General features: G+C 36.8%; 3 protein-coding genes across 6 annotated transcripts; 2 read left to right on the top strand and 1 right to left on the bottom strand.

Moving 5' to 3' along the window:
• The first annotated feature begins 129 nt into the window (after positions 1-129).
• LOC143184373 (uncharacterized) lies at positions 130-9,052 on the top strand. Of its 4 annotated transcripts, XM_076386562.1 has the most exons (16): positions 581-655; positions 772-866; positions 1,031-1,428; positions 1,503-1,643; positions 1,715-1,931; positions 2,019-2,138; positions 3,151-5,846; positions 6,295-6,441; positions 6,521-6,689; positions 6,753-7,545; positions 7,617-7,934; positions 8,004-8,202; positions 8,264-8,424; positions 8,486-8,611; positions 8,691-8,837; positions 8,912-9,052. In XM_076386562.1, exons 3-16 carry the CDS (start codon positions 1,059-1,061, stop codon positions 8,996-8,998), a joined length of 5,691 nt encoding a protein of 1,896 aa, XP_076242677.1. In that variant the 5' UTR covers positions 581-655; positions 772-866; positions 1,031-1,058; the 3' UTR covers positions 8,999-9,052. The 4 variants fall into 4 exon arrangements, with proteins under 4 accessions (XP_076242678.1, XP_076242679.1, XP_076242676.1 ...); XM_076386563.1 differs by lacking the exons at positions 581-655; positions 772-866 and adding an exon at positions 130-431; XM_076386564.1 differs by lacking the exon at positions 772-866 and having other exon boundaries at positions 551-655.
• Positions 9,053-10,160: 1,108 nt separating this feature from the next.
• On the bottom strand, positions 10,161-15,598 carry Ms (neuropeptide receptor myosuppressin). Its single transcript, XM_076386566.1, has 3 exons — positions 15,433-15,598; positions 10,814-11,034; positions 10,161-10,559 (listed from the first exon to the last, which is right to left on the bottom strand). The coding sequence occupies exons 2-3, from the start codon at positions 11,022-11,024 to the stop codon at positions 10,471-10,473; spliced, it is 300 nt and encodes a 99-aa protein (XP_076242681.1). The 5' UTR covers positions 11,025-11,034; positions 15,433-15,598; the 3' UTR covers positions 10,161-10,470.
• A 4,169-nt stretch (positions 15,599-19,767) lies between these two features.
• On the top strand, positions 19,768-25,640 carry LOC143185306 (acyl-CoA synthetase short-chain family member 3, mitochondrial). The gene is made up of 12 exons (XM_076388232.1): positions 19,768-19,888; positions 21,976-22,141; positions 22,212-22,501; positions 22,951-23,047; positions 23,146-23,354; positions 23,831-24,059; positions 24,198-24,308; positions 24,375-24,574; positions 24,645-24,790; positions 24,905-25,127; positions 25,192-25,367; positions 25,454-25,640. Exons 1-12 carry the CDS (start codon positions 19,774-19,776, stop codon positions 25,547-25,549), a joined length of 2,058 nt encoding a protein of 685 aa, XP_076244347.1. The 5' UTR covers positions 19,768-19,773; the 3' UTR covers positions 25,550-25,640.
• The last annotated feature ends 92 nt before the right edge of the window (positions 25,641-25,732 follow it).

The following is a 25,732-nucleotide window of genomic DNA, read 5'->3' as shown; positions in this document are numbered from 1 at the left end:
GTGTTTTTTATACTTTATCCTTCTCCCTCTTATCTCTACCATCAATTTTAGTTGACAAATACGAATACAGAGCCGGGTATGAACTTCCTAACTTTACCGACTTTAGTGATCGGGTTGTACGTGATTTTCAAAGTCAACATTTGTAAACGAGAGGGCGTAAAAAAGTCATTTGTATTTTTATCAATAAAACTTACTCGGCGGATAATAAAGTTTAAAAACTTTCGAAACAAAGTACAATATGTGCAACATTCCCGTAACCTTAAAATAGAAGTATGCAATATATGAAGATTCAAATCACACGATGTTTTGCGGTTAACGCAATGAAACGTAGAAATTCCCTAAAGAGCAATAATCTGGATTCTTTCCAATTCCAATTATAATGTTCTTATATACAATATTCAGATTTCGAATGTTATTGGTAAAACAGTAGGGTAAGCTCAAGGATACTAACGAGGATGTAGTAATCAATAAACTTAGTAGTTAATATCGTTTGTAAAGACTTCACATTATATTTGATCGTGTTCATTAGATTAAAATATCATTTAGAGTTTTTCATTTCACCTGCATGGTAAAATTTGATCAAAATGAACTAATCAGTTTTCGTCGGGTGCCTCTATAAAGATAAACAAATTGTGTGATGCATCGATTTGAAAATGTAACTATAAATAAACGTCAGTTTAAAGTTACGCGTAAGAGTTAGATTGTAGTTTGCTCTAAAATAATTAACGCGATGTGTTCTATTAAGTATTAAAATTATACGCTGTGCTGCAGCTTTTGCAATAATATCACATGTAAATATTTACTGGCTCATAAAATGCATTCGCAACGGTAATTGGTGATGCACTTCACCAAATGTTTTAACGGAAGTGAGTATTGCACCAGAACCCCAATGCATTTTATAGTTTTGTTTCATACAAATAAACATGATTTCTGAGTTTGCAATATATTGATATCGTATGTTGCAGTAAATGCTTTGTTATTACATCACAAATGATTACATATTACAACATTTCTGTGTTATTATTTACAGAGTTCTGTTAACAAATCCATTGATCATAATGCCCGGTAAAATAAAAGTAAAGGTACTGGCAGGACGTAACCTACCAGTAATGGATCGCTCAGGTGACACAACAGATGCATATGTAGAACTGAAATTCGGCAATGTAACATATAAAACAGATGTATGCAGAAAGTCACTTAATCCTCAGTGGAATTCAGAATGGTACAGATTTGAAGTTGATGATTCTGAATTGCAAGATGAACCATTACAGATCAGATTAATGGATCATGATACATATTCTGCAAATGATGCAATTGGTAAAGTCTACATAAATTTAAACCCATTAATGCTGCCTGGAGTTCCACCCACAGTCAAAAACATTTGGACTTTGGAAGCAGCTATGAGTACTAATGCTGGTTCTCAGGGAGGTCTGTAAATAATCTTCGTACTATTCAACATTAATAACAGTTGAGTAATTTTAATAATTTTGTCATTATTCTAGGGTCAGTCATGACTGGATGGATACCAGTGTATGATACAATGCATGGTATCCGCGGTGAAGTAAATGTTATAGTTAAAGTGGAATTGTTTTCTGATTTTAACAAATTTAGACAATCCTCATGCGGAGTACAATTCTTTTACTGTAAATATATGAAATATTTATTAAAAGCTTAAAACTGTCTCTCAAAATTAATTTGATTAATGGTGTTTCAGCACCAAACATACCTCATGGATATCATACACAAAGTATACATGGTTTTGTAGAAGAACTAGTTGTTAGCGATGATCCTGAATACAAATGGATTGATAAAATAAGAACACCTAGGGCATCAAATGAGGCACGTCAAACATTATTTTTTAAACTTAGTGGAGAAGTTCAAAGGAAGATTGGATTGAAAGCTCTAGATCTTGGTGGAAATGCTGTTATAGGGTATGTTTATGATAGTGTATTAAAAATTACTTTTTAGCTATATTAAAAGTTATTTAGAGACTTTCCAAATTGTTTCCTAATATATAGGTACTTACAAAACTTTGATCTGGAAGGTGAATCTGGTATTGTGGCTAGAGGTATAGGTACTGCTGTTACTCTTGTAAAGTCACAAGATATTTTAAACCTTCCATCTGAGAATATTGAAGAGTAAGTACATGTTACAGTTTCCATATTTTTAAACACTCTAACTTTTCATATTCCAATTATGAATTAACAGTATTCTAAAATCCTAACATTCATTTAAGTGTTTTTTAACATAATGAAGCCAATAGTATTGAAAATATACTAAAGTGTTCTGTGTTGTGAGTTGTAATGCTGATTATTTAATTGATATATCTGATACTTTTGTAGAAATGTAATATTCGATTGTATACACTGCCTTTTATTAACAAAATGCATGTAATTAGGAATGTCCAGCAATATGAAAATGAGCATTTAAATTTTATGAAACTAGTTCAGAATCTGGTGCGTATATTTATCAATTAAAACAAGTTTTATGAAAGCTTATATTATGCAATATACTAGATAGAAAGTAGCTGCTGTTGAATTTATTGAATTCAATTAATTTTGCTATATTATGTAGCGTTCTATTCCATACAGTTCATTAATGACATAGAGTGCATTAGATCTCGTTTGAACTTCTATATAGAGGGTGTCCTAAAAAAATGTTATCTGTGTAAGGATTATGGAATATTACTGGAATATTTTATATGATATTTTACATTACCGTTGAACTTTAAGAAAAATTTGATTCTAAAAAAGTGTGCAAAGAATATTGTAGTAATATTTTATAAAATTCTAATCAGAGTATCGTTTTTCTAGGACACCTGGTTAATAGACGCTAGATCGAGGTCTGATGCGCGTGCATAAAAACGAGGGCGAACTGTGTAAAAAACGGAGCACTACAGTGTACTGGAAGTAACTAGGTATGCTACACGCGCATCCAACTTTGATCACTATGAATTTAAAGAATTAATAATGAATGATTCTTTTTGCAATGCTTCTTTTTTTCTTTGGTTTCTTCTCTTACAATCTATTTCAGATACTCAGTAAACCGATCTCATTTGTATTTTAGAAGAGTTACATTTTACATTTCTATTATTTCAACACATAAATTAATAGGTATTTGTCTTTTTATTTATCTGCATGTGTTATATAGGGCATTCTTTTCACAACACAAAGCACAAAAGGAATGCGGACTCGATGAGAGTATGCCGGTATATCCTTTTACTCCTACACACATTTCTGATCCTCATGTTGCGAATGTGCGAGGTACATGCACAAGACATAATCTCCCTCATTCTGCAAAGACATTTAAAAATCCCAAGCAAACTACAAAAATTCATCATTCGTGTGACGAGTCCGAAGATACAAAGATTGTTGAAAGATTTCCGAAAAAAGGTGGTTTAAAAAAATCTGCAGTCTCTTATACAAGTTTATCTGAATCATTGATTCAAGATGAGCGTATAAAAACGATGCTAGCTCTTGAAGATGAAAGAGGCGAGGGTAATAAAAGTATATTAGATGTTCGTATGAAAAATTTAAAAAAATTATTCAATTCAAGTGACAGTGAAAGCAAAATTATCGGTTCACGTATGAGTACTTCAGCTAGATCTTCGATTGTGAGTATTCAAAATCCACTAAAAGAAAAATTGTCCAAAAAAAGTAAGAGTAAAGAAGGTATAACTGCTCTGCTGATTAAATCTTTACATAGTGTACCTTTGGAAAATGTTACGGAAAATCATGACACCTGCACAGAAATTTCTCCTAATAACACGAAAGGAAATATTGATTCCCAAGAGCAACAAAATGTCTCTAATAATCATAAAAATGAAGAACAAGGGGAAGGAGTTAATAACAAGAATGATGTTCATGTTACTGAATCAAAAGTTCAAGAAAAAGGAGAACATGATTCTTCATTTGAAGAAAATACACCTAGCTCTGATGGATTCTCGGATGACTCTTCAATCGATAGCACTAGCTACGATATTCTGCATGATTCAAAATTTTCAAGTGACAGAGAATCAGAGATACATAACAAATTTATTAAAAGTGTTACTAGATCTAATACTTTTCCTCCATTGAGAACAAAATCACAAACTAGATTGCAGAGAGTAGACAGTGATACACGTCCCCTTCGCGAGGAGAGCATACCGCATCTCACTAAATATTTATCCACAAATCAAATATTGCCTCATTTAAAATTCACTATAAAATCGCAAATGGAATTCGTGAAAAATTCATGTCCAACAGTGGACAAAAAAAGAAGGAAAGGAAAGTCTACAGTACCACTGACTATAAATATTACCTCTAAAGTTGTATCAAAACCAGAATTTACTAAAAATGTTGAGGGCGAATCTTTACAAAGTCAACAAAGCACGGATAATTCACAAGACTTCAGCTCTCCCCTCGCAACAAGTACACCAGTAGAAATTCATCCTCCTTTTTTTGCAGAGGTTCAAGAACGTGACTCTGCATTAATTAACACTGAAAACGAATCCACTGTTAATATTAATGATTGTGCGAAACGTGAAATATTGTCCAACCAACACAATGAAATTCCTGTCACACAAGTATGCACAAAAAATGTTTCTGACTACATTGAATATAATCAACATACATCAGCTGATACTGATAACATAATCGATGATTTATCTTACGCTGATGAATCTGAACTATCTGTTTCTGCATATTCCTTACTCCAAAGTGCAAGTGACACAGACAGTAAGGATAATAAACTAAAACTTAGACGCCAAATATACAAAGGGATAGGAAATTCTTCCTTTTTTGAAAAGAAAAATAATTATCGCCTTCAAGACTCTTGTGAAGATAATGAATATTTAGAAAACTTTATGGCATCAGCGCATTCGCTTCCATCAATACATAAGATCCAATTTCCTTTGGCTATAAAATCTAATGAAAACGAAAACATGGATAATAAAATGGTAGAGTCTGCATCTAAAACTTCATCTAGCATTGAAAGTTTAATACAATCTTCGTGCAATGATATAAAAGACGTAATGCATACAGATAGACGACATCGTATGTTAGACTTGATGAGAATTATTGATACAAAGATGATGGAACAACCAGAACATCCAGAGGGTAATAATGACCGACATAAAAGGAAAAGACGAGATAGAATAAATAAGAACATCACTCATAGAAATTTATGTAAAAGTTTGCATAATCGATGTCTAAGGAGACGTCTTGAACATTATAGACACGCTGAAGATATGCACCTATCGATAAATCTTCCCGGAAATGAATCCATGCCAGCACCACTTACACCTGATTCCTCCTCATATAATTCCTCTCTCGAAAGCATAATTACCAATGACATGTTAATTCAATCACGCTTACGCAAAACAAGAGAATCATTTCGATCAAAGAAAGGCTTTGTCGCTAAAGGATCTTCAGTCGATCCAAATCTTCATGAAATTACTGTCAAAGAATTAACCATAGATACTCAAAGTAGCGATTCACTTCGAAACAACAGTAGCGTTATAGAAATGAAAGAACTAAAGTCAAAAGACACTAATGTTTCGATATCACCCACATCCATAAATCATGCCGCGCATAAGAGTCATAGCATTTCTAATATGAATGAAATATCAGATCACAACGAATTTACTAATATTACTAACAGCGCTAATATGACTTACAACTCGTGTGTGTCCCGTCCTTCCCCAAATCACAGGCAACACGACGAGGCATCTCTAAGTCCATCTTATCCACTTCCGGCTGTTCCTCCTATGGTCTCAAAAGTATGTCAGTTTTCAACAACCAAGACTCAACCTGCTGCATCATTACATAGAAGATCCAGTGATTCTGATTTGAGCATCACCCCCAAAGGTGAGCTTCTGAATTATATAAAATAGATACAATTCCAGTAATGCACTTCACCGCATCTAAGTTTTAACTTGCTTTTTTAATTAAGTATGTGTCAGGAATAAATAGAGCTATTTCATATATTCATTGCATTTCGGTAACTTATTGCAGGCTAAAATTACAGGATGCCTCATAAAGTGAATTATATTCAACTGAGAAGAAATTCCTGAATATAGGTAATCATTTTTTAATTTATGTACGATTAAAGTTTTATATTTAACGTTCTTATAATTCCACATTGTTTGCTTTGTTCGTTTTATATTCAAATGTAGCAAAGGGAAAAGATATTACATTTTTAATCAAGGAATCACTTTATGAGACATTCTTTTTTAAAGAACTGTTTTATCTTTTGAAAAAGTGTGTGTACTGATGCTTTATGGCAACTGAAAACAAGTAATAACATATGTTATAGGTAATTCTTTTGGAGCAAACGATAGATCAATAACTGGACTGAAGGCATCTGCTGTGATAAGAACTATGAACCAAGACGCATTCGAAATGTTGGAGTATCCATTTATCACTATGCAACAGTATCCACCAGGGTTTATTCTACATGTCGGTAAGCACTATCCTTGAACATTCACAATTAAGCCTCCTGTAGGCGTGTATTCTTTAGCGTTATCTTTTTATGGAGACAGGTGGCCTTGTAAGTTCAAGATCAGTTAAACTGCTAGAGCGGATCAGTAACTTAGAAGAACCTGAAAGTCGTGACGCGTGGTGGAAAGAAGTCAGAATGGAAGTTCGATCACATGCAAGAGCACTAGCGTGCAATGTAGTTATTGGCTATAGAGAAGAGACTAGCATTTGGTAAAAATTCACTAGAAAATATATTTTAACCTTGCGCCTTACTCATCATCTGCTTTTTTACAGTGATGATGTTTGCGTACTGAATGCATATGGTACTGCAGCAGTAATTAATCTTCACAACTCGAATCAAGATACAGACAACGTTTTCTTCAGCAAAGGACAATCAGGATCTGTTACAAACCCTGCAGAGGTGGAACGTGAGAAAGCACAGCAGAAACCAATTCCCGTAAAAGCAGAGAAAACTGAAACCGATGCTTCTGCACCAGCTACAACGCATCAAACTGGCAAAGTGAGACTTACTTCGGAGAGTAAAGATCAAGACGTTCAATCTCAAAGCAAATGTAGCTTCTGTCATCTACCGTACAACGAGGCAAGCGTTCCATTTCGTGTGAATGTCTCAAAATGCGCTATATGCAGACGCGCTAGAGTACCAGATGTGATGTTTACTACTATAGAGCTACCGGACAACTTATCAACGACTGGACGAGGATGCATTATACAAGCCACCACATGTAAAACGAAAAAAGATTTGAGGGGTGAATTGAACGCCAAGGAGATATCAGACTGTTTGCCTTTTTTAGAATACGAATTGCACAGTTTGCTACTGAACAAACTGAAAGTAAAAGGAATGAATGCGGTGTTTGGCTTGAAGCTGCAAGTTTCTGTTGGAGAGCGGTTAATCATAGGGATGGCAGTGGGGACAGCTGTTTACTTAACCGCATTACCTGCTCCTTCTGTCCCACAGATTGCATCTGGCAATTCTTGGCACAAAGAGGAACAATTAGCAGAAATTCAGAAGACTCTAGTTGATACTGTTATGCAGAATAGAGAATTTTATCGACTTAAACCTACTGGGGTAGGTGTACTGTGTATTATATAACTTTCTTAAATGGTGTAAAACATTGACGAAGGATTTGCTTATTACAGGATGTAGAAAATGGACGTGTTACAACTTCTGATACCGATGAATCGGACGAAGATTTGCCTGATTTAGATTTTAGCGTCGGTCCTAGAGATACTTGTGTGTTGGAAGTGGATGATATCGAGGATATGGATAGAATATCATTGCTCATGGACGACAGACCACCTGACGACTTCCACGTCGTAAATACTCAATCGATCCCTGGTCTCGACGATCTGGAGATCGTTAGAAATCTACAGATGTTCACTCAGATCTCAAGAACGAAGATTCCTGCTGGGCAAATTGCATCAATGCCCTCAAAATATTTTGCTAAGTTACTGCAGGTACTTTCAGATCACTCAGCGATCAATTTCCAATCGTTAAACACTTAATACATTGATCTCGTCTTTTAGTCTGTATACTTCAAGCTAAGAAGAATGATACCCTGTGCGCTTTGCGATATGCAATTTAAATTGGCGCTTCCCGAACCGGATGAAATACAGTTCACAGTAATTGGCATGGCACTTGGACTAGGGGATCCAATAAAAATAAATAAGCCCAAGAAAAAATTAATCAGCCATTCTGTTAGCAAAGATCAAGTAAAAAAATCAGGTATGATTAAATCACATTGATTCTTAATATACTTCAAATACTATGTGGAGTACTGTTTTAGATGATAGTGAAATGATATTTAATCTTGACGTGGACCATGCTGAGGTTTCATCTGACAATAGTATTGCACCAAACCCTCCTGCTTTAATTAATACGTCACTGAAACCCAGACCCCGCTCACCAATGCGAACGAAGCTTCACACGACGTCTAAACATAAACATGTAAGGTTCGATTTAAATGATTATTTTACAGAATAATTTCCATCCATTTCTCCTTTTACAGGTGCCTTTAAAAGGAAGATACGGTGTAGACATAACACCCCTATCTTATCTACCGGGTGGTCGCATCGAGAGGTATTTGGGAAACTTAAATTTTTTCTTTATTCGTGAAAGCACGTCTATCAGAGAGGTTCGTTTTGTGCTTCAAAATTAACATATAATTAAAGCGATAGACCTTGTAAGTTTGAGGAATTCCTTGTTCGTTTCAGAATGGTGGTTTGAGTGGATTTACGCACAGTTTTGTGATGGAAGTTTTAGCGATTGTTCGTGCGCACATTACAGCTTTGGGAGGCAATGCAATGGTGGCATTTTTCATGAGTAAGTGTGTGCTTCTTCACAGTCCCCATAAGAATCAAGTAAGTATAATAATTGCTCTTTCATCTGTAGAGTTATTCCTGATCGTTCAAACATATTTTTATGTCAATTCTAGGGTCAGTGTTTGATAAATGTAGGTGGAGATGTGGTGTCGGTGTCGTACTTCGCGGATGAAAAGCATTGTGGAAGTTCAAATTGCTGACCCCAACCTCCTCATTCTGCACCTCCATAGCTGCATGCCGACAAACAATTCCGAGAATTCGATTTCTCGATTAGCAATATCAGTCACCTTGGACGAAATATAACTCGTGATCCTGTGATAGGATAATAGGGCTTGTAAATATTGACATTTTTTAGTATAAATATGTGACTTCTTGAGTCATGAGAATTCGGTCGTCAATAGATAAGCCGATGATTAAGTTTTTGTCACTTAGCCAAATGTTTTTGTTAATGGGCATTGTGTTCACATGACGCGCACATTCGATTCAAGTGATTCACGAGAGACACTCGTAAAAGTTCTGGAACTGCTTTGATGATGATCAGGTGCCTTCAGAATTGTACATAAAGTTTGCAGATAATCTTTTCATTCAATGAAGTAACTGTTGTCTGTTGCATAACAGTGCAAACTCTATGATTCGGGCATCTGAGTGTGGCTCAATTTTTTTGTTAAATGCTAACTAGATGAGACTAGTTGGCTTTTTATGATGTAGTATAGAATTTCAATATCATTTTAGGAAATTTTGGTAAAGGATTAAAGTAATAAGAGTTATAATGATCTTATTTTTAAAAAAAGTCTGTAAATAATAATCTTATCAGTAAATATCTAAAAAGCTAGCGAACCGAATTCTTTGTAATTGTATAGATAGGGCATTGAAAAAATTTCAATTTTACAATCTTTATCATTTCAAAATGGTTAACTATGTTCTTAAAATTCCAATTCCTTACCATTTACGAGTTGTTCTATAAGATATTGGATTGTTATGCATGCACCTTGAATCTCTTATGTTTAATTGTTGAAACAAAAATTAAATCCATACTGCATATTTGCATCATAAAATGGGTTTACCTTTTATTTTTGAACAGTCATTAATTATTTTTCCTTTTTATAACAGATATCAAATAAAATTGTCATCAAAGCAAACTATCTACTTGTGTTATTATTTCTTGAGGATGCAGATAATTGAATGTCTTTCATAATTTGGTTTCACTTAATAGACATATATTTCTTTCATTCAATAACTTTATTATTTGAATTATTTTAAAATATTCACTGCAATATTTACTTTTTTATATTAAGTTATATCAATGTTAAAAAGAAGTTCAAATGAAAACTAAACAATTACTTATACCCTCAAATCACATCTTAATTAAATCCTAATTTTATAAATATCTGTATTCCATAAATATCTAGTACTTTTTTATAAAAATACAACTAACTTCAAGTGAGGCAAAATAACTTTCATCAATTCAAATTGTTACTGTTTTGGCCAAGGAATTTTTTAAATACTCGTGCCTTAAAAAGAGAGACGGGGCACACTAAAACAGATAATATAATTTGCATCCACAAGATTCAAGGGTCGAAAGAAACTTGAGGCTCGATGATCAGACAAATCGAATGATGAGAGTTAAACTGTTAAGTACCATCTAAGGATAAAATATAACTTTTCGTCACGCCTAACGACGCCTTCCAAAGCGCAAGAAAACATGATCAACATCCTGTCTTTTGACGCCGCTGTCCAGCAACGGGATGCTTTCATGGAAACCTGTGAATCATAACACAATTGTTTCAATTCTACCATTTCTTTTACTCATTTTCATTCCTGGTTATAGTTACGCCTGGTATCCTCTCCACTTTTGTATTTCCATTACGAAAAACTCCAGATTTCTTACTCAAATTTCAATCTTCAAGTTTCCAAATGATTCAATTAAGCACAATTCTTAAAATCTGCTCGCTTCTTTTCATTTCTAGATTCCAATTCCTGTAACTATAACCAGACACCTCTGTACAAGTTTGTACCTGGTATATGATTTTCTTTTTCGTCGATGTAGCTTTCCATTTCTGACCCAAATTCGTATATCCTGGACAAAGCAGCGCAAACTTTGCGAATTCTTGGAGGAAGGTCGTCTAAGAATCCAGGATTGCATTGCGTAGGCAAAGCTGCCAAGGTGTTGCCGTATAATATAGCCATGGTCATCATCAGGACAAAGATTGGATACACCGAACCCATAGTTGTTTTCCTTGAATGGAATATTCATTATTTGTAACACAATACCGCAGGAATAATCTTCATTTCTCTAACTAGTTTTTCACTTTTTGCTTCTTCAGAGTCTTCCAATGCCTTCTTCCACCGCAATTACTCGGGAAATTTTATACAACGTCCACGATAAGTGGGCCAAACTCGTCGGATTGTAAAAAGCGGGGAACGTAGAGCAGTTACAGCACTCGTAAACATTTTATAAATTAATTAAGCGTCGGTCGCGAAATTACATGACAGGGGGCGACGCGCGAGGGAGCTTAAGAAAGAAGTGGACGACAAGAAAATTAGCTCGTTACTTATGAATACGTGACAGCCAAGGGAAATCAATTTTCTCCAGAGAGAAGCCTCTCATTTTATGGAAGACATCAATTCGTAACTAAAACTAACTCTAACTCGTTTCTTCCTCAAAATTGGACTTAAAAGGCAAAAAGAACGACCTAAAATATTCGACGCTAAAAGATCTGTAACGGCTCGAGAATGTCGAAGGCAGTATTGAATTCGAATAATGGTCGATAGTTCAAGGAGACGGTGGACGCAGCAGTGGAGGAACGCAAGTTGAACAGGTAAAATCGTTTAAGAGCGTCGAGTGTTTGTTGGCGCGACGGGACACGACGAAGAAGTATCGCGTTGCACAAGACGGTGCACGGAATATCGAGCAAATAAGGCTCACTGATCCGAATGTGATCTCGCAAGTGAGCTCACAAAGTCGGGAAATCGTATTACCGGACGTTACGTGCTCAGAATCTCTGATAGTTTTCGCTTTGCCGCGCGACGAATATAAGGAATGGCCACGCCAGCTAAATCCTTCGTCGCAGAAAAACAAAAGAGAATATACAAATGAGGAATGTGCTCGTGATACCTATTAGCAAGGGACTTCAATTACAGAAATGTTATCTGTATTCGAATTTGGAAAATACTTGGAGAAAAATCAGCTTCCCTTTCTCGCCTCGCGACCGAGTAAAACAGCGTCTTCGAGGAAGTTCAACTCAGGGATTAGAAAGTAGAAGCTTCGCCCTTTAAAATAAGCCCAACCTCACTGCTGTACGATTTTTTTTCGCATAGCTACAAAATAACAAAAAAGGATTTTAGCCAGGTTGGCTCTTTGGTACAGTTACGATAGTCTATCTAAAACAATGAGACAGTGTTCTCCAGCTTTGAGTCTTCTGTTAAGCCGATTAATCGAAAAGGCAGAACAAACAATTCGGCAACGTTATCAATAATTAACTAGTCCACATCAAATTACTCCGAATTACTCCAACGATCTTCTGGCGATCCCCCATGGCGAATTGTCTTTCCCCTGCTTCCTGATCCCCGAATTAAAGGCCAATGTCGTGTCCGAAACGATTGCCTTTTATCAGTCGAACCATTAATCGTATCGTTTGTTCAACGATCCAACGCGAACAGTTCTTAATCTACCAACTACCTATGTCCTACTTCTGGCGAACCGGAACTGGAGGATCCTTCAACGGGGCGGAGCGTGAATGTGACAAATGTAGCTCCGCGAGGGAACTAGTGTTCTCTGAGTCGTATCGTTTTTATAAATTCTAACTTAGTCGTAATTTTTGTTTCGTGAGCTCGCTGTTGTAGCTTTAATGGTTCGCTGTAAACGCAAGAGAAAAGAGGAAACGTTATTTAGGTTATTTACTTAACGTTATATATCTTAAGGAATTACTGTGTTTCTGAAAATTAGATAGCCATGGAGAATGGGAATAGTTTTCGGTTAATTGAATTCGAGGAACGCATCGAAAGAAAATGAAATTCACGAGGACAGCAAAGCGAAAGAAAAATTAAAGTCCTCGAAGAAGGCGAAACTTTTACGAGATGAGGTTGATATAGATATTCTTGAATATCTTGGGAGGTATATTCACAGTTACAAAGCGACTAAGAAATAATAAAGGTTGGTTTACTTTGCTTTCCAAGTTGGGAGAAGGGTCGCGTGGAAAACGAGACTGTCTGACCAAACACGACTCTTACTACTAATAATTCGATGTCTCTTCTGGCAGATCAAACGGAGATCGAATACAAACAATTGGCTTTCTTTCATCATCCATATCTAATCATAACTCCAAAACAGATCAAATAGCGAATGTTTTCTACCTTTCATTTAGAGGCACGAAAAAGAAATATAAATTCAGGAAGTTTCTAGAAAAGAAATAAATGAAAGTCAAATGAATTCGAGTGTCTTCCCCTGAAAAAATATTTGGCTTAATTGCCACCTGTGTCTTAAAGCTCTAATATATTTAAGAATCCTAAGAACACCACCCTCTGTTTCATTCTAGGAATCTTTAAATTTCCAGCAGCAGTGGGAAGCAACGAGTGTTTATCTCCCGAATATTTCACAGACACCAAGGATTGAATTTTTAAACAATAGGTAGGATTTGTTCGATCACCTACATAGCCTTTTGTTAAAGACCTACGCGAATCTCGACAGACCGAAATACTTGGACGATCGATCAAGAAACCCAGAGAGATATCGCGCGCGGGATTGTCAGAGGAAATGAACGTCAGTTCTTAATCGAGTTCGTTTCTGAAATATTTCCATTGAATTCATGGTCCCTAGAATCGCGGAAGGAGCCAAAACGCGGGGGTGGCTCGAGGCGAAACACGAATGAAGAGTGTAAAAAACAACGATGAAAACGTCGATAAACAGAAACGAATAAGACTGCATACAGTAAACAATAAAGAGCCCATATTAATCTGAAGCCTTTGTAAAAGTGTAAAAATAAAATAGTCTGATATTCTTAAATTGCTCTTTTTACTAAAACTGGAAAATTTCATAAAATTTCTCTGCTAATTCCGTAATGTTATTGAAAAAGAAATTAAGCTTTGAAATATTATATAATAGTTCTTTCTTTTATGATTAAACTCTATTCTCAGAAATTATGTAACAATTGCTTTATTCTACCAACTAAGAAATTAAGAAAGAGGGATGCCTCTCATAGGGTGCTTAATAAGAAATTAAACTGAAATTTTTCACCCCTCGAAGTTTTAATCACCGCGTCACGTACAGCTTAGCGTACAGAATGATGATGCGCCTACACCCTCATCAAGAGTGGCATTAAATCTTGAGTATAATTGATCGGCTTCTCTATAAAATCGCAATTCGATTTGGCGTCTATAACGACGAAGAAGAATGCGATACATAAGATCGCTATTGAATGATTGTTATGCATGGAAGAATGCATCGAGGCATTCGCTTAGAGATAATCGTACGAAAAAGAAACAAAGAGAGTATTTGCTGGTATGTAGGCTTGTCAGAAAGGATTTGTTCGAACAGAACGGTACGCACAATTCCATTATGCGAAGGATAATGCGATTTACAATACGATTTACAAATTGATGACATTTTAATTCTGCTCCACTAAAAATTTTGCATCTGAGAACTCCAAATGTTGATAATCCTGGTTTCTATTTAGAATCAAAATAAAAGTTGAAGGGAAGCTTGATGGAAAGCAATTTGTTCGCGAAAAGTGGAGAGCAAGAATGAGGAGAGTTCGAAGATTCGATAAAATACCGTAACTCGAAGTTATGCAATAGAAAGTGTATTCGAGAGCGTCTCCTTGACGCATTTCGTAGCGATGGTCGAATTATTCCGATTCAAGAGGCCGCGAAACGTCGCTGCAGCGGCGAGAATACATTGGAATTTGTTTCATTCTCCTGGAGGTGTTACGACGAGGACAGTTTGCAGTACAAACTACCCCTTGGGACCTGCAACATTTCCGTGGATGTTGCGACCGAAATTAATGTTTGTGCCCGCAAGGAAACTTCGTTCTTTACCTGTCGCGTGTGAAATGCCCCTTACCATGAACATATTTTACAATTTTCTCAATCCCTTTTCGACAGAATGCTATCCGAATGAACCACGTTTTCTCATCAACTCTTGCAACAAATTCTCTTGTACACCTGCCGTGTTCGATTACAGGAGAACCTTGTAACAGGACTAATAATGAATGAAAACTGAAGAAACCGTAATAACTTCATTAAGGTGTATCGAGGGCTAATAACAAAGTTGGTCAAAGTATTTAAATGGATATCAATAACGAGCCAATGTAAAACTTAGATTGAAGAATTGATTAAGAAGGCTAATGAAGACTCAATAAAGAAGCGTATGACGTACAGGGTGCTTCAAAATACAGGGCATATTTTTTTCTTTACAAGAACTATTCCACCTAATCTGATGCACTCTGTACAGCATCAAATCTGAGATTGACGAATCCTTCAAAAATTTGATTGTTCAATACGGTTCAGTATCGCGTGTACTCTTCTCAGTACACAAGACGCCAATGAAAAACTGGCAAAATTGAGCCAAAGCTGAACATCAATTTAACAATATCGCTCTGCCTCGAGAAGCCACCCAGTTTCCCGATATATCGCTAACCTGATTGCCTGGATCTCGAAGGCAGAGAGGTCAAGTTGGTCCTTCACCAGGTTCAACCGCAGCGACGATGGTCCTCGACTATTAGATGCACACGATTGGCACGCGAAGTGGTGGAACACGAGCGAAAAGATGATCCTGTCGGTCTGACCGTGGTAAGATCCAAGGGTGCGATGATAGTGGCGAGATTCGCGATGGTTCAGCCCTTAAATACGCGCCGTTTCGAGCGGCCATGCGCGGTCTCGCCGCGGCCAGGCGAAATCGCACGCATATCACACCCTCTTGTCCCCCGTGCTCGACGTACATTTTCAATTTTCCCGTGACACGTCGAATACAAATTTCATGGGAACAAGGACGTTGCGTAACCGCGCGTCTTCTTCTTAGGCCCAGCATCCCCCGCGTATCCCTTGTCTCGCACCTCCTCTCTCGTTCCATCGCGCAGCTTGCAAACGAGATTTTAACGGTGCAACAGTCGCTTCGGAACGAGACAACTTCGGAGAGACAGTGAATTTCATCAATTTTTTAGCAGTCTATCTTGGGACTGGTCTATTAAGTTGTTTCTCCTTATTTTATGGATAAATTGCGTATCTCATTCGAGGTGCGTCAGCAACTGAGAACTTCATGAGTCTATTTTTGTAGATTTTCTGTTTGTGTCATCTGGTATCTAAAAGGAAGTGATTTTATATGTCAGCATTTTCATAACGAATGTAGAGGAAATAATTTGACAAGTTCCTGTCAAATAGAAGAATAATTTGATAAGTCAACGAGAAACTCGAAGTTATTAAATAGTTTCTAATAATTCTATTGAAGATCCTTGGCTGCACTGATTGCATGATTCGTTTCTGTGAGACTGATTTAGAACATTTCAAACTTTAACAAGTTCTTCTCTTATAGTCTTCATATGTAGGAGCACGTAAGTTTCAGCTAAAAGAAAATTGATTCGTAAGTAAAATTAAGGAAACTTCATTCAGTCTTCCAACTACTTTCAATGAAGATACGAGTTTATGCTGGTTTTTCAGACATCTTCAAAAGAATGTATTTCACTTCTTCATTTTTCCAAAAGATTCTTCGCTATCCTCAATGATAATATCTTGTCTGAAGTTTCTTGTAATGGGTATATTATGGAAGAACGCTTGACTTAATAACTCGATTTTCAATGGTTAGATTTTCGATGAAGTAATCCAGCCATACTCATTCGATAGGATCCAGTTTGCCAGCACGAATTTAAAGCTCGCCGAAAGCAAGCATAAAATGCTTCGAAGATACTGTAGAGCAAATTGTTCGTATGCTTTGCAGAGAGTAATTCTACCAACGACGAAACCGAGCATCGTTAAGTAAAAAGGTTCAACATGGAAGGAAGACCAAGAAAAGTTGGTGCCTTCAAAACTTCTCGTTTAAGGACACTTACGTTCTCGTCGGATCTTATTCGAGACCTCTTCCTGAGTTTCGTTGATTTCTCGACGATTTTCCATGAATGTTTCAAAAATTCTCAAACCTCACATTCACGAAACTTAAACAATCGAAACTACCTTAAATCTCAATGAGAGTTGAACATTATGTGGTTTCACAAATAATCTATACTTGTGTAAACCTTTAAATTCGCTCATTTTCGTTCGTGATTCACCCTTGCAGGAATATGAAATGAATATCGGCACACCCCTCGAGATATTTCTCTCCAATCGAAGGAGCAAACAAGGGAAATCGACCAAGCCATATCGAATACATATCGACCATTGACTAAATGATATCACGTATGGCTATTAACGAGTAGAAATCCAGGCGAAATGTGATGCAATAAAACGAGGTGGCGACGGAACGAGTAAACACGTAAACGTTAATCGTTCACGCTTATGTTTCTCCGTAAACAGAGACTATTCATTTCGATACTAAATATATGTATACGAATAAGCAACCAAGGGATGATTTCTCATAACGAAAAACATTTGCAATACTTTTGCATGTCCGAACAGATATTCTTTCTCGATTTTTCCACCGTATTAGACGGTCAAGGTGGAGTCCAAACCAAAGGAGAGCCATCCAAGCAAGAAATACGAGATGAAAGTTCGTCCTTTCTCTCACGAAGATGAACAAATTTTCAGAAGGATCACTTCTAAAGTGAACGACTTCGCGAAACGGTCGTTTACAAAAATTAAACTACTTTTTCATACACTTGATTCCAGTTGGGTTGACGACATATGAAACCTCATATTTTTTAATAGAACCTAAAACATACATTATTTCGAATAATTTCTATATAATTTGAGGCACTTTTCCTACGACCAATTCCTTTATTCAAAACTAAGAATTATCAAATTCTAGAATTAAAATATCTTGAGGTCCTACTTTTACAACTCCTTTCTTTAGAAATAATCTGTTAAAAAATTCCTCAAGTATGTGAACAAAAAAAGATGAAAATAAAAACGAATAAGAAAATGAAAGAGCGTATTAGATAAAAAAGTGGCGATTTCGTTCGTCGAACAACGACAGTGCTCCATGCTCAATTAAATACGACGACCTACGGATCAAGATTGATTCAGGAAGTAGATCCATCACGTGACCCATCACTTTTACATAGACCAGTGAACTTGTACCGTAACTCGACAATCTTTCGATCGTGGTCAGTACAACGAATTCGTCGTCACCAGAATAACCGCGACACCCTCGATATCTTCACCGTGAGTTTTCTTATAAGCTTCGTCTAACGCGGAGAAGGATCTCGCGAACAAGGAGTCCCTTTGAACTTTAATCGTAATGGATTACCTGTATAACGATACGCAGCAACATTGACGAGAGATGTTTCAGACAAGGTTTTTGTTCTGCCAGTGATCGTACAGCGAAAATCGTTCTATCTGTGGGCCAACGGCTGAAGGATCTTCAGGATTGATTGGTGAGTGCCCTGCAATAGAAAGCAATTGTTAAAAATCTTTGAATTTTTTACTACTATTTTATAATGCTTTATTACAATAATAGCTTTTCATCGCTCGCAAATATGATTATAGGTCACTAAAAGTCTGTGAATAATTAACTTCAACGAAATGAGAATTCATTGTTTTTCAACTAGGTTTTAATAGAGCTATTGTTCTGGAAATCTATCGAAATTTTCCGTAGTGGATGTAGTTTTATGAAGAAGTTAAGATGATATACTGATTATATGAATAAAGTAATTTTCATAACAATGCAGAGAAATATAATATCATATAATTACATGCGTATTCACGGACAGCTAAATTATATGGTTTCAGGACAATCGTAACAAGGCAGTTGTTACATCATTGCGATTGTTGTTGATTTAATTTCGTTTGCATACTTTGCCCGATAAACATCAACGATGTGTATAATTTTTCGATTATGCGAACATAAGCTCTATTAGGTTTTTGCTTTAAATTTTTACTTTGACTTTTATTTATTTGGACATCAGTAGCGATATTTTTAATGTATTTTAATTGGTGTCGCAATTGATTAACATTATCGATAGAACTCTCACGCAATGCATAAAGAACGATCTGGTGTTAACATAAAGAATAAATTTTCGCTTCATTTCCGTTCCAATACACGAATTAATATCTTTTCAAAATACATAAAGTCTCTTTCCAGTCAGAAAACCCTTTCAGTGTGAATATGTGCTTCATACGTTTTCTTTTCAAGGGTTACTACCATCGAAAAACGAAATTTCAAATCTGATAGACGTAATTCGGGTCGAGAAAGGAGATAAACTATATTTTTGGCAAGCCCCTGTGAATCGACAAAATTCCATCAAAATGGTGGGTGGAGGTTTATTAGATCAGGTATACTCGGGCTTGTTTGTGATGTTATCTCCTTTTCTCCACAATAATATTTTTTTGCGTAGAATCATACGTGGTAAAATTCGATATCAGAGTCTTCAAATAAAATCATGGTTACAATAGTAAACATTAGACTGCGGATTTTTATGCAGATGCACATTTCTTTAAACATAAATAAAGAAATGGAACTTAATTAAAAATATGATTCATCCCTCGAATCCTATAATTTGTACGAACTTTTTATATTTTATACATTTCTCCATGTTATATGCATTAAAATTTCCATAAATGTATAAAGATTCGCAGTTTAATAAAAATATAGTGTAAAAATTAGCACAGTTGAAAAGTTATACAAAAAGCTTTCCAAAGATAAATGACGAAGTTTTGAGAATGCTGAGAAGGAAATATTATTGTACCATCTTCTTGTAGTGTATCTTCGGCTGAATCCAGGCGACAGGAAGTGGTGCGGTAGATATTGTGAATGGACCCTCCTGTGCGAGCATATACACATTATTGGTCCCCATAGCCCGTAACGTAGACAGCATAATTCGTGATTTCAGCGATGCTGCAGCAATTAAACACCGACTTCTTTAAGTCTCAGTCTCAGGACTCGGAGAAGACCAATTTCCAATCGCTCATCGCCGATTCGAGGACAATCCAAAAGGGCCAAAACAATGGTGAGCCTTTCTCTTTTTTGGCGATGAGCTGTTACATACCATATCTTACAATTAAATTCCTGGAATGAAGTTTTGAAGGTTGCATCCACCCGCGACCCTAAAAAGGAATGAAAAGTATAATTTCCACTCAAAAATATCGTAATGCATTTCTAGTGAGTCGATAGTATTGATGACGCATTTTGCGCGCTAACTCGATTTCGCACGTTCGAATGCCGAGATAAGTATTAAGGCGTTCCGATTCTGTGTACGTCGAAATTTCATTGTTAAGTACACGGATAATATCCATTAACGTGATTAAATTGTCTGATTGCACCTGCGAGTTTCCAGACGCTCTGTTACTGTAGCTGGAGGCATCGTAAACAATACTGTCGCGTTTCAGAACCTGGAAAGCCAATTTTTTAACGAGCAGAATAGAAACGATATTATAGGATAACAGTGTTATAAATTTATTGTCAACAAAATAGTACCCCTACGTATTTCAATGCGGAATCAGTAACTTTTTTAAGTAGGTAAAGGTATTACTGTACCTATTTAAGTTATGAGGATTTGGAGGATGCGAGTGGCAGACTCCACGACTGTCTGACTAATCCTGAAGTCTTCTACTTAAAGCACTATTCACTCTCAATAAAATACTGTTATCACGAGGCAAGTTGCCTAATGAAAATATAATGTTCTTTTTTAGTAACTCTTCACTACTCTCTAGAACTTACCTAGCTCTCCAAAATTTTTAAATTTAAATATTTAAAATTTTGAAAATTTGAAAATTTGAAAATTTGAAAATTTGAAAATTTGAATATTTGAATATTTGAAAATTTGAATATTTGAAAATTTGAATAGTTCTAACTTTCAAATCCTTGTTACAAGTTTTTTGTCAATCACCATGTATTTCCATGGAATTAACACACTATAATACTTAATTTTAGTACTTCGGGGCAATCGAAATGTTTCGAAAAAAATAGAATGCCAACCTATTCCGCACTTGTTTGCATCTTTAAACAGATCGAAAGTAAAATTTCGATTACCTTTCGCCCGATGCCGCTGTGACGAGGTATTAAGGCCTATTTCGCGCGATGCTCGTAACTCACGACACACGGAAACACAAACACGTGGGCGACACGTTAAAGGGGCGCGGGTAGCATAGGAAATTACTATGAACTCGGTACCCGTCGACGCGTAATGAATTATTCATAGGCTAAGGTAAAAAAAAAGAATATCAGTAAGACTGTTCCCAGCGCGGGACCTTTAAATATTCATGAAACACGGCCACATGACGCAGATTACAGAAGTCAATGTTACCTTAAACTCCTAATCCGATCTCTATTTGATTGTCGTTGGCGGGAAGCAACTTTTAAACAGGACTATACAATTTCACACTTTTCTGGAATTTTCCATCGAAACCATAACGAATTCCTACTTTTCTCTAACCACTTCCAAATCCTAATACTATCACACAGAAACTTAAGAATGCAGAATCGATTTTGAAATATTTTAAGCACGTTAGCGAACATCGTAGACTGTTTCATCGATCTCGCGATTGAGAAGATCGAAGATGATTAATAGGTTAAGTGCGATAGAGAAGAAGTCCATAATTGACCCTGCGTGTTTTTTTCATAATTATGATTGGTTGTAAATTTTGAGACTGACTGTACACCAATAGATGGCTCATTTCTTTTCAATTTAATCATACGAGGACCATCTATAATCTCGTCACGACAAATACTTCAATCCCTTCCCGCCAATTTTCTCGCAGCAACAGGTGTCAACAATCGATGCCATTAGCCCCCTAACGCTCAGATTTTTTTCACGTTTACCGTCTAAAAATACACAAATATATCTCCGTAGATTTATGTTCTATAAACACTATATAGAGTGCCAATAATTCTGATAAGTTATAGAATATTAATACCACGCCAGTTTAAGGTTATACTAAGACGTAAAATTAAAATATACAGATAAGGTTTATGTACCTTTTCTTATGTTCAATAAAGAGATACATAGGCTCAAGAAAGGCCTAAGTAGTCAACTATCGCAAGAAAGACAATTGGAGGTTAGTTGATTTTAGAATTTTCCCTCCAAAATTTTCACAGATTACATCCTCGAGCCCGAACACGTTCGCTGTTCTGCCTACGAAGAGGCTCACAAGAATTCACTAGAGAATCCCGAAGAATTTTGGGCCGACGTAGCGCAATGCATCGACTGGAGCAAACCTTGGGAGAAGGTTTTGGACAATTCGAAACCGCCGTTCACGAAATGGTAACGATCTCGTCGTCGAAAAGATCGTGTGAAATCGTTACTAAAATTACGTGCTCATAAAATATTGCAGGTTCGTCGGCGGAGAATTGAATGCGTGCTACAACGCAGTGGATCGACACGTTCACGCGGGAAACGGAAATAAAACGGCGTTGATTCACGACAGTCCTCAAACGTCAGTAATTCGAAGGGTGACTTATAGCGAGCTTTTAGAGAAGACGTCCTTGTTGGCTGGAGCCCTCGTTGACATGGGTGTCCAGAAGGGCGACGTGGTTATCATCTACATGCCACTGATTCCCGAGACGATAATCGCGATCCTTGCCACGACACGAATTGGCGCGATTCACTCCGTGGTATTCGGTGGTAAGAAACATATTACAGTTAGTAGAAATCATGGAACTTTTTAATCTCGAATGTGAAAGCAAACCACTGACGCCATTGACATTTAGCGCGATTTGAATTTACCGGAAGTGACTCTACCGGAAAACTTTGAACCGTTTTGGTGACGTCACAGCCGCGGAATTCAAATTCAAAATCAACAACTTTTTAGATTATAGAACGATACGTCGAATTGAAAAGAACGAGTAAAAATAGTACATAAATATAGAATAGATGGATTATAAAGTTCACATTCAGGAAGCAGAAAAGGCTGACCTATACTACTTCTACTTGCAAATAGAAAAAGCTGATCTATACTACTTCTACTTGCAAATAGCAAATAGTAATTATATTCGCAGTGAATTATACCTAGTTTATTAATACAGTAAAATTTGAAAGACCTCAAATAACTGCCTTTATTCTCTAACTTTCAGGATATGCAGCAAGGGAACTGGCTGCCAGAATAGACCACGCGATGCCAAAGGTAGTGATCGCAGCTAGTTGCGGTCTGGAACCGTCCAAAATCATTCAGTACGTCTTACCTTCTTTGAAACAGTAACGTGTTTAAGATAGAGCAAAAAAAAAGAAATTATGTAAACTATATACGTATCTATAATCCCTAAACACAGGTATACTACAATGCTCAACGGCGCCCTGAACATGATTTCAGTAAAAAAACCTCAGTGCATCATATTTCAGAGGAGAAATATATGGGAGAGTCCTTTGCTACATGATCAAGTCGACTGGGACGACGCGATGAAGAGGGCAAAGCCTCAGCCTTGCCAGCCAGTTGAAGCGAACGAGCCTTTATACATTCTATATACGTCGGGAACGACAGGTAGCTCGATATGAAATTACAGCGGCATCCGATTAGCAATTAGAAGAAGAGAGAATAAAATTCACCTCGCGAATCGGGACCTCCAATTTTATTAACTACTTATCGATCAAATTCGAAATGATTGTTCTAACCGAGATTGTCACTATTACAATATCGTTACCTTGTAACTTCTCTCGGCGTGAATTCATTAGCCAATGTTTCTAACAGCTCTTTGTGCCTGATAAACACTGTTCGAAATTCGCACTTCAATGAAAAATCACACGCGACACGGGCGAAAGTAATTAAGCAACTGAACGAACCAGGTCACATGCTTTCAATCACTTCTGGCAGTATTATCGGAGGCACAAAGTTGAGGGAAACGATTGGCCAATGAGACACGAGTGCAAGACAAAGGATTGCACTCTAAAGTAGGAGGAGGATAATAAAACCTTCCCCGAGCGAAAGGTCAATTATTAAAGTAAAGTTTCTTATCGAAGGTCAACCCAAAGGAATCTTGAGGACGGTCGGCGGACATCTGGTTACAGTTTGTTGGACAATGAAAACAGTTTATGACATGGACAAGAATTCTGTTTGGTGGGTGGCTTCCGATATGGGCTGGGTCGTCGGACACTCTTATATTTGTTATGGTCCCCTTGTTTACGGCGCGACCAGCGTGATGTATGAGGGGAAGCCCGATAGGACACCAGACGCGGCCCAATATTTCAGGTTTAAATTTGTCTAAAAGTATGTAGCGGGTGGCGGTGCACAATGAGATATTTGGAGCACACTAATTAAATTCTCTGTCTTTAGCTTCTTAAACGAATTAATTGTCATCATATCAGACTATATTCTAATTCATTACAGATTGATTGAACAGCACAATATAAATGCACTATTCTGCGTGCCCACTGCACTCCGAGTTATAAGACGCGCTGACCCAGATCTGTTGTTAGGCGGAAAGTATTCAACGAAATCGTAAGTTCTTTTAATTAAGACAAACGCCGATTACCATGAATTAGAACGCACACTTGTCTTCGCCAGTTTGAAGTACATCTTCGTGGCGGGCGAGTTCTGCGATTATGAAACCAAAGTCTGGGCAGAAAAGGCATTCAAAGTACCGGTTCTAAATAATTGGTGGCAATCTGAGACTGGTCACCCTATCACAGCATTGTGTTTAGGATACGGTCAGAACCCTAGTTTGCCAAAAAACAGCACGGGTCTTTCACTTCCTGGCTACGATAGTATGTCTTTTATTCTTGTTTATTTTCATTTTATCATGCAATTACTAAATGAACTTTATTGTCTTCTCAGTTAATATCTTACGAGAAGACGGCAGCAAGGCTGAGAATCACGAGCTAGGCAGAATTGCCATAAAATTGCCATTACCCCCTGGTTGTTTATCAACCCTCTTTCAATCCGACGATAAATTTGAGGAAGTGTACTTCTCCACTCACCAAGTAAGTTTTCTAGAACCAGAAAATTTGCAAAAGTTCGTGAAAATCGAAGACCTTCTACCTTTTTTACATTAAATAGAATATTGTCAATAATTGAATTCCTTAAAAATATGTCAGGGTTATTATGACACGAAGGATGTCGGTTACAAGGATGAATGGGGATACATTTACGTAATGGCACGCGATGACGATGTCATCAATGTTTCTGGACACAGGCTATCCACAGCAGCTTTGGAAGACGTCATTATGTCACATCCTGATGTTGTGGACGCTGCAGTAGTCGGAGTGCCAGAGCCCACAAAAGGGGAGATTCCTTTGTGTCTTTACATAATGAGACCAGGTATAGTTCATTTGAAATTATGAAATACCACGAGTGGAAGTAACGTGTCCAGTTTTGTATACAGAAACGACAAAGAACGAAGAAAAGATTAACGAGGAGCTAGTACAAAGAGTGAGAAATTCAGTTGGATCCATAGCTTCGTTCAAGATCGCTGCGGCGGTAAGGGCACTACCTAGAACTCGTTCAGGAAAAATAATTCGTAAATCCATTGCTACTATGGCTCGCTCGAAGCTAGTCAAGGTAAACCTATATGAAGTATAAAGAGATAATGCACGAAAAATATAATTTACTGTGCGTTTTTGAATTTTGTTTCGTTTTCTTTTTAGATTCCCAGCACGATAGAGGATGGGTCAGTCTTACATGAGATCAAAGAAGTACTCCAAAAACTTGGTTACGCAAAGTTAGCGCCAGATCCTCAGTGATACATGTAGTTTTAAGCTTTTACCATTCTTTTTTTATTATAAACTTTCCAATAATCATATATAAAATGTAATAAATCTATACATACGATATATAGCTGATACGCATAAAGAGTATGTGAACAAGAGACGCGTTGAAAATCCGATTACTTTTTCCTTTAATAAATATTCTTATCAGTTGCGTTA

This window comes from Calliopsis andreniformis, chromosome 10, assembly GCF_051401765.1.
Source record: "Calliopsis andreniformis isolate RMS-2024a chromosome 10, iyCalAndr_principal, whole genome shotgun sequence".
NCBI lineage: Eukaryota > Metazoa > Arthropoda > Insecta > Hymenoptera > Andrenidae > Calliopsis > Calliopsis andreniformis.
The sequence above is the reverse complement of the archived record's forward strand: the minus strand, read 5'-3'. Positions and strand labels throughout refer to the sequence as shown.

What these genes read in the sequence shown, in the direction of transcription:
- LOC143184373 (XM_076386563.1), top strand. Translation starts at nt 1,059, where the DNA reads ATGCCCGGTAAAATAAAAGTAAAGGTACTGGCAGGACGTAACCTACCA. An exon ending in CCATCTGAGAATATTGAAGA is followed by an intron (nt 2,139 to 3,150) that starts GTAAGTACATGT and finishes TGTGTTATATAG; the next exon opens with GGCATTCTTTTCACAACACA. An exon ending in ACAGTCCCCATAAGAATCAA is followed by an intron (nt 8,838 to 8,911) that starts GTAAGTATAATA and finishes TGTCAATTCTAG; the next exon opens with GGTCAGTGTTTGATAAATGT.
- Ms (XM_076386566.1), bottom strand. Translation starts at nt 11,024, where the DNA reads ATGGGTTCGGTGTATCCAATCTTTGTCCTGATGATGACCATGGCTATA. An exon ending in AAAAGAAAATCATATACCAG is followed by an intron (nt 10,560 to 10,813) that starts GTACAAACTTGT and finishes TATGATTCACAG; the next exon opens with GTTTCCATGAAAGCATCCCG.
- LOC143185306 (XM_076388232.1), top strand. Translation starts at nt 19,774, where the DNA reads ATGCTGCAGCAATTAAACACCGACTTCTTTAAGTCTCAGTCTCAGGAC. An exon ending in CCAAAAGGGCCAAAACAATG is followed by an intron (nt 19,889 to 21,975) that starts GTGAGCCTTTCT and finishes AAATTTTCACAG; the next exon opens with ATTACATCCTCGAGCCCGAA. An exon ending in AAACCGCCGTTCACGAAATG is followed by an intron (nt 22,142 to 22,211) that starts GTAACGATCTCG and finishes AAAATATTGCAG; the next exon opens with GTTCGTCGGCGGAGAATTGA.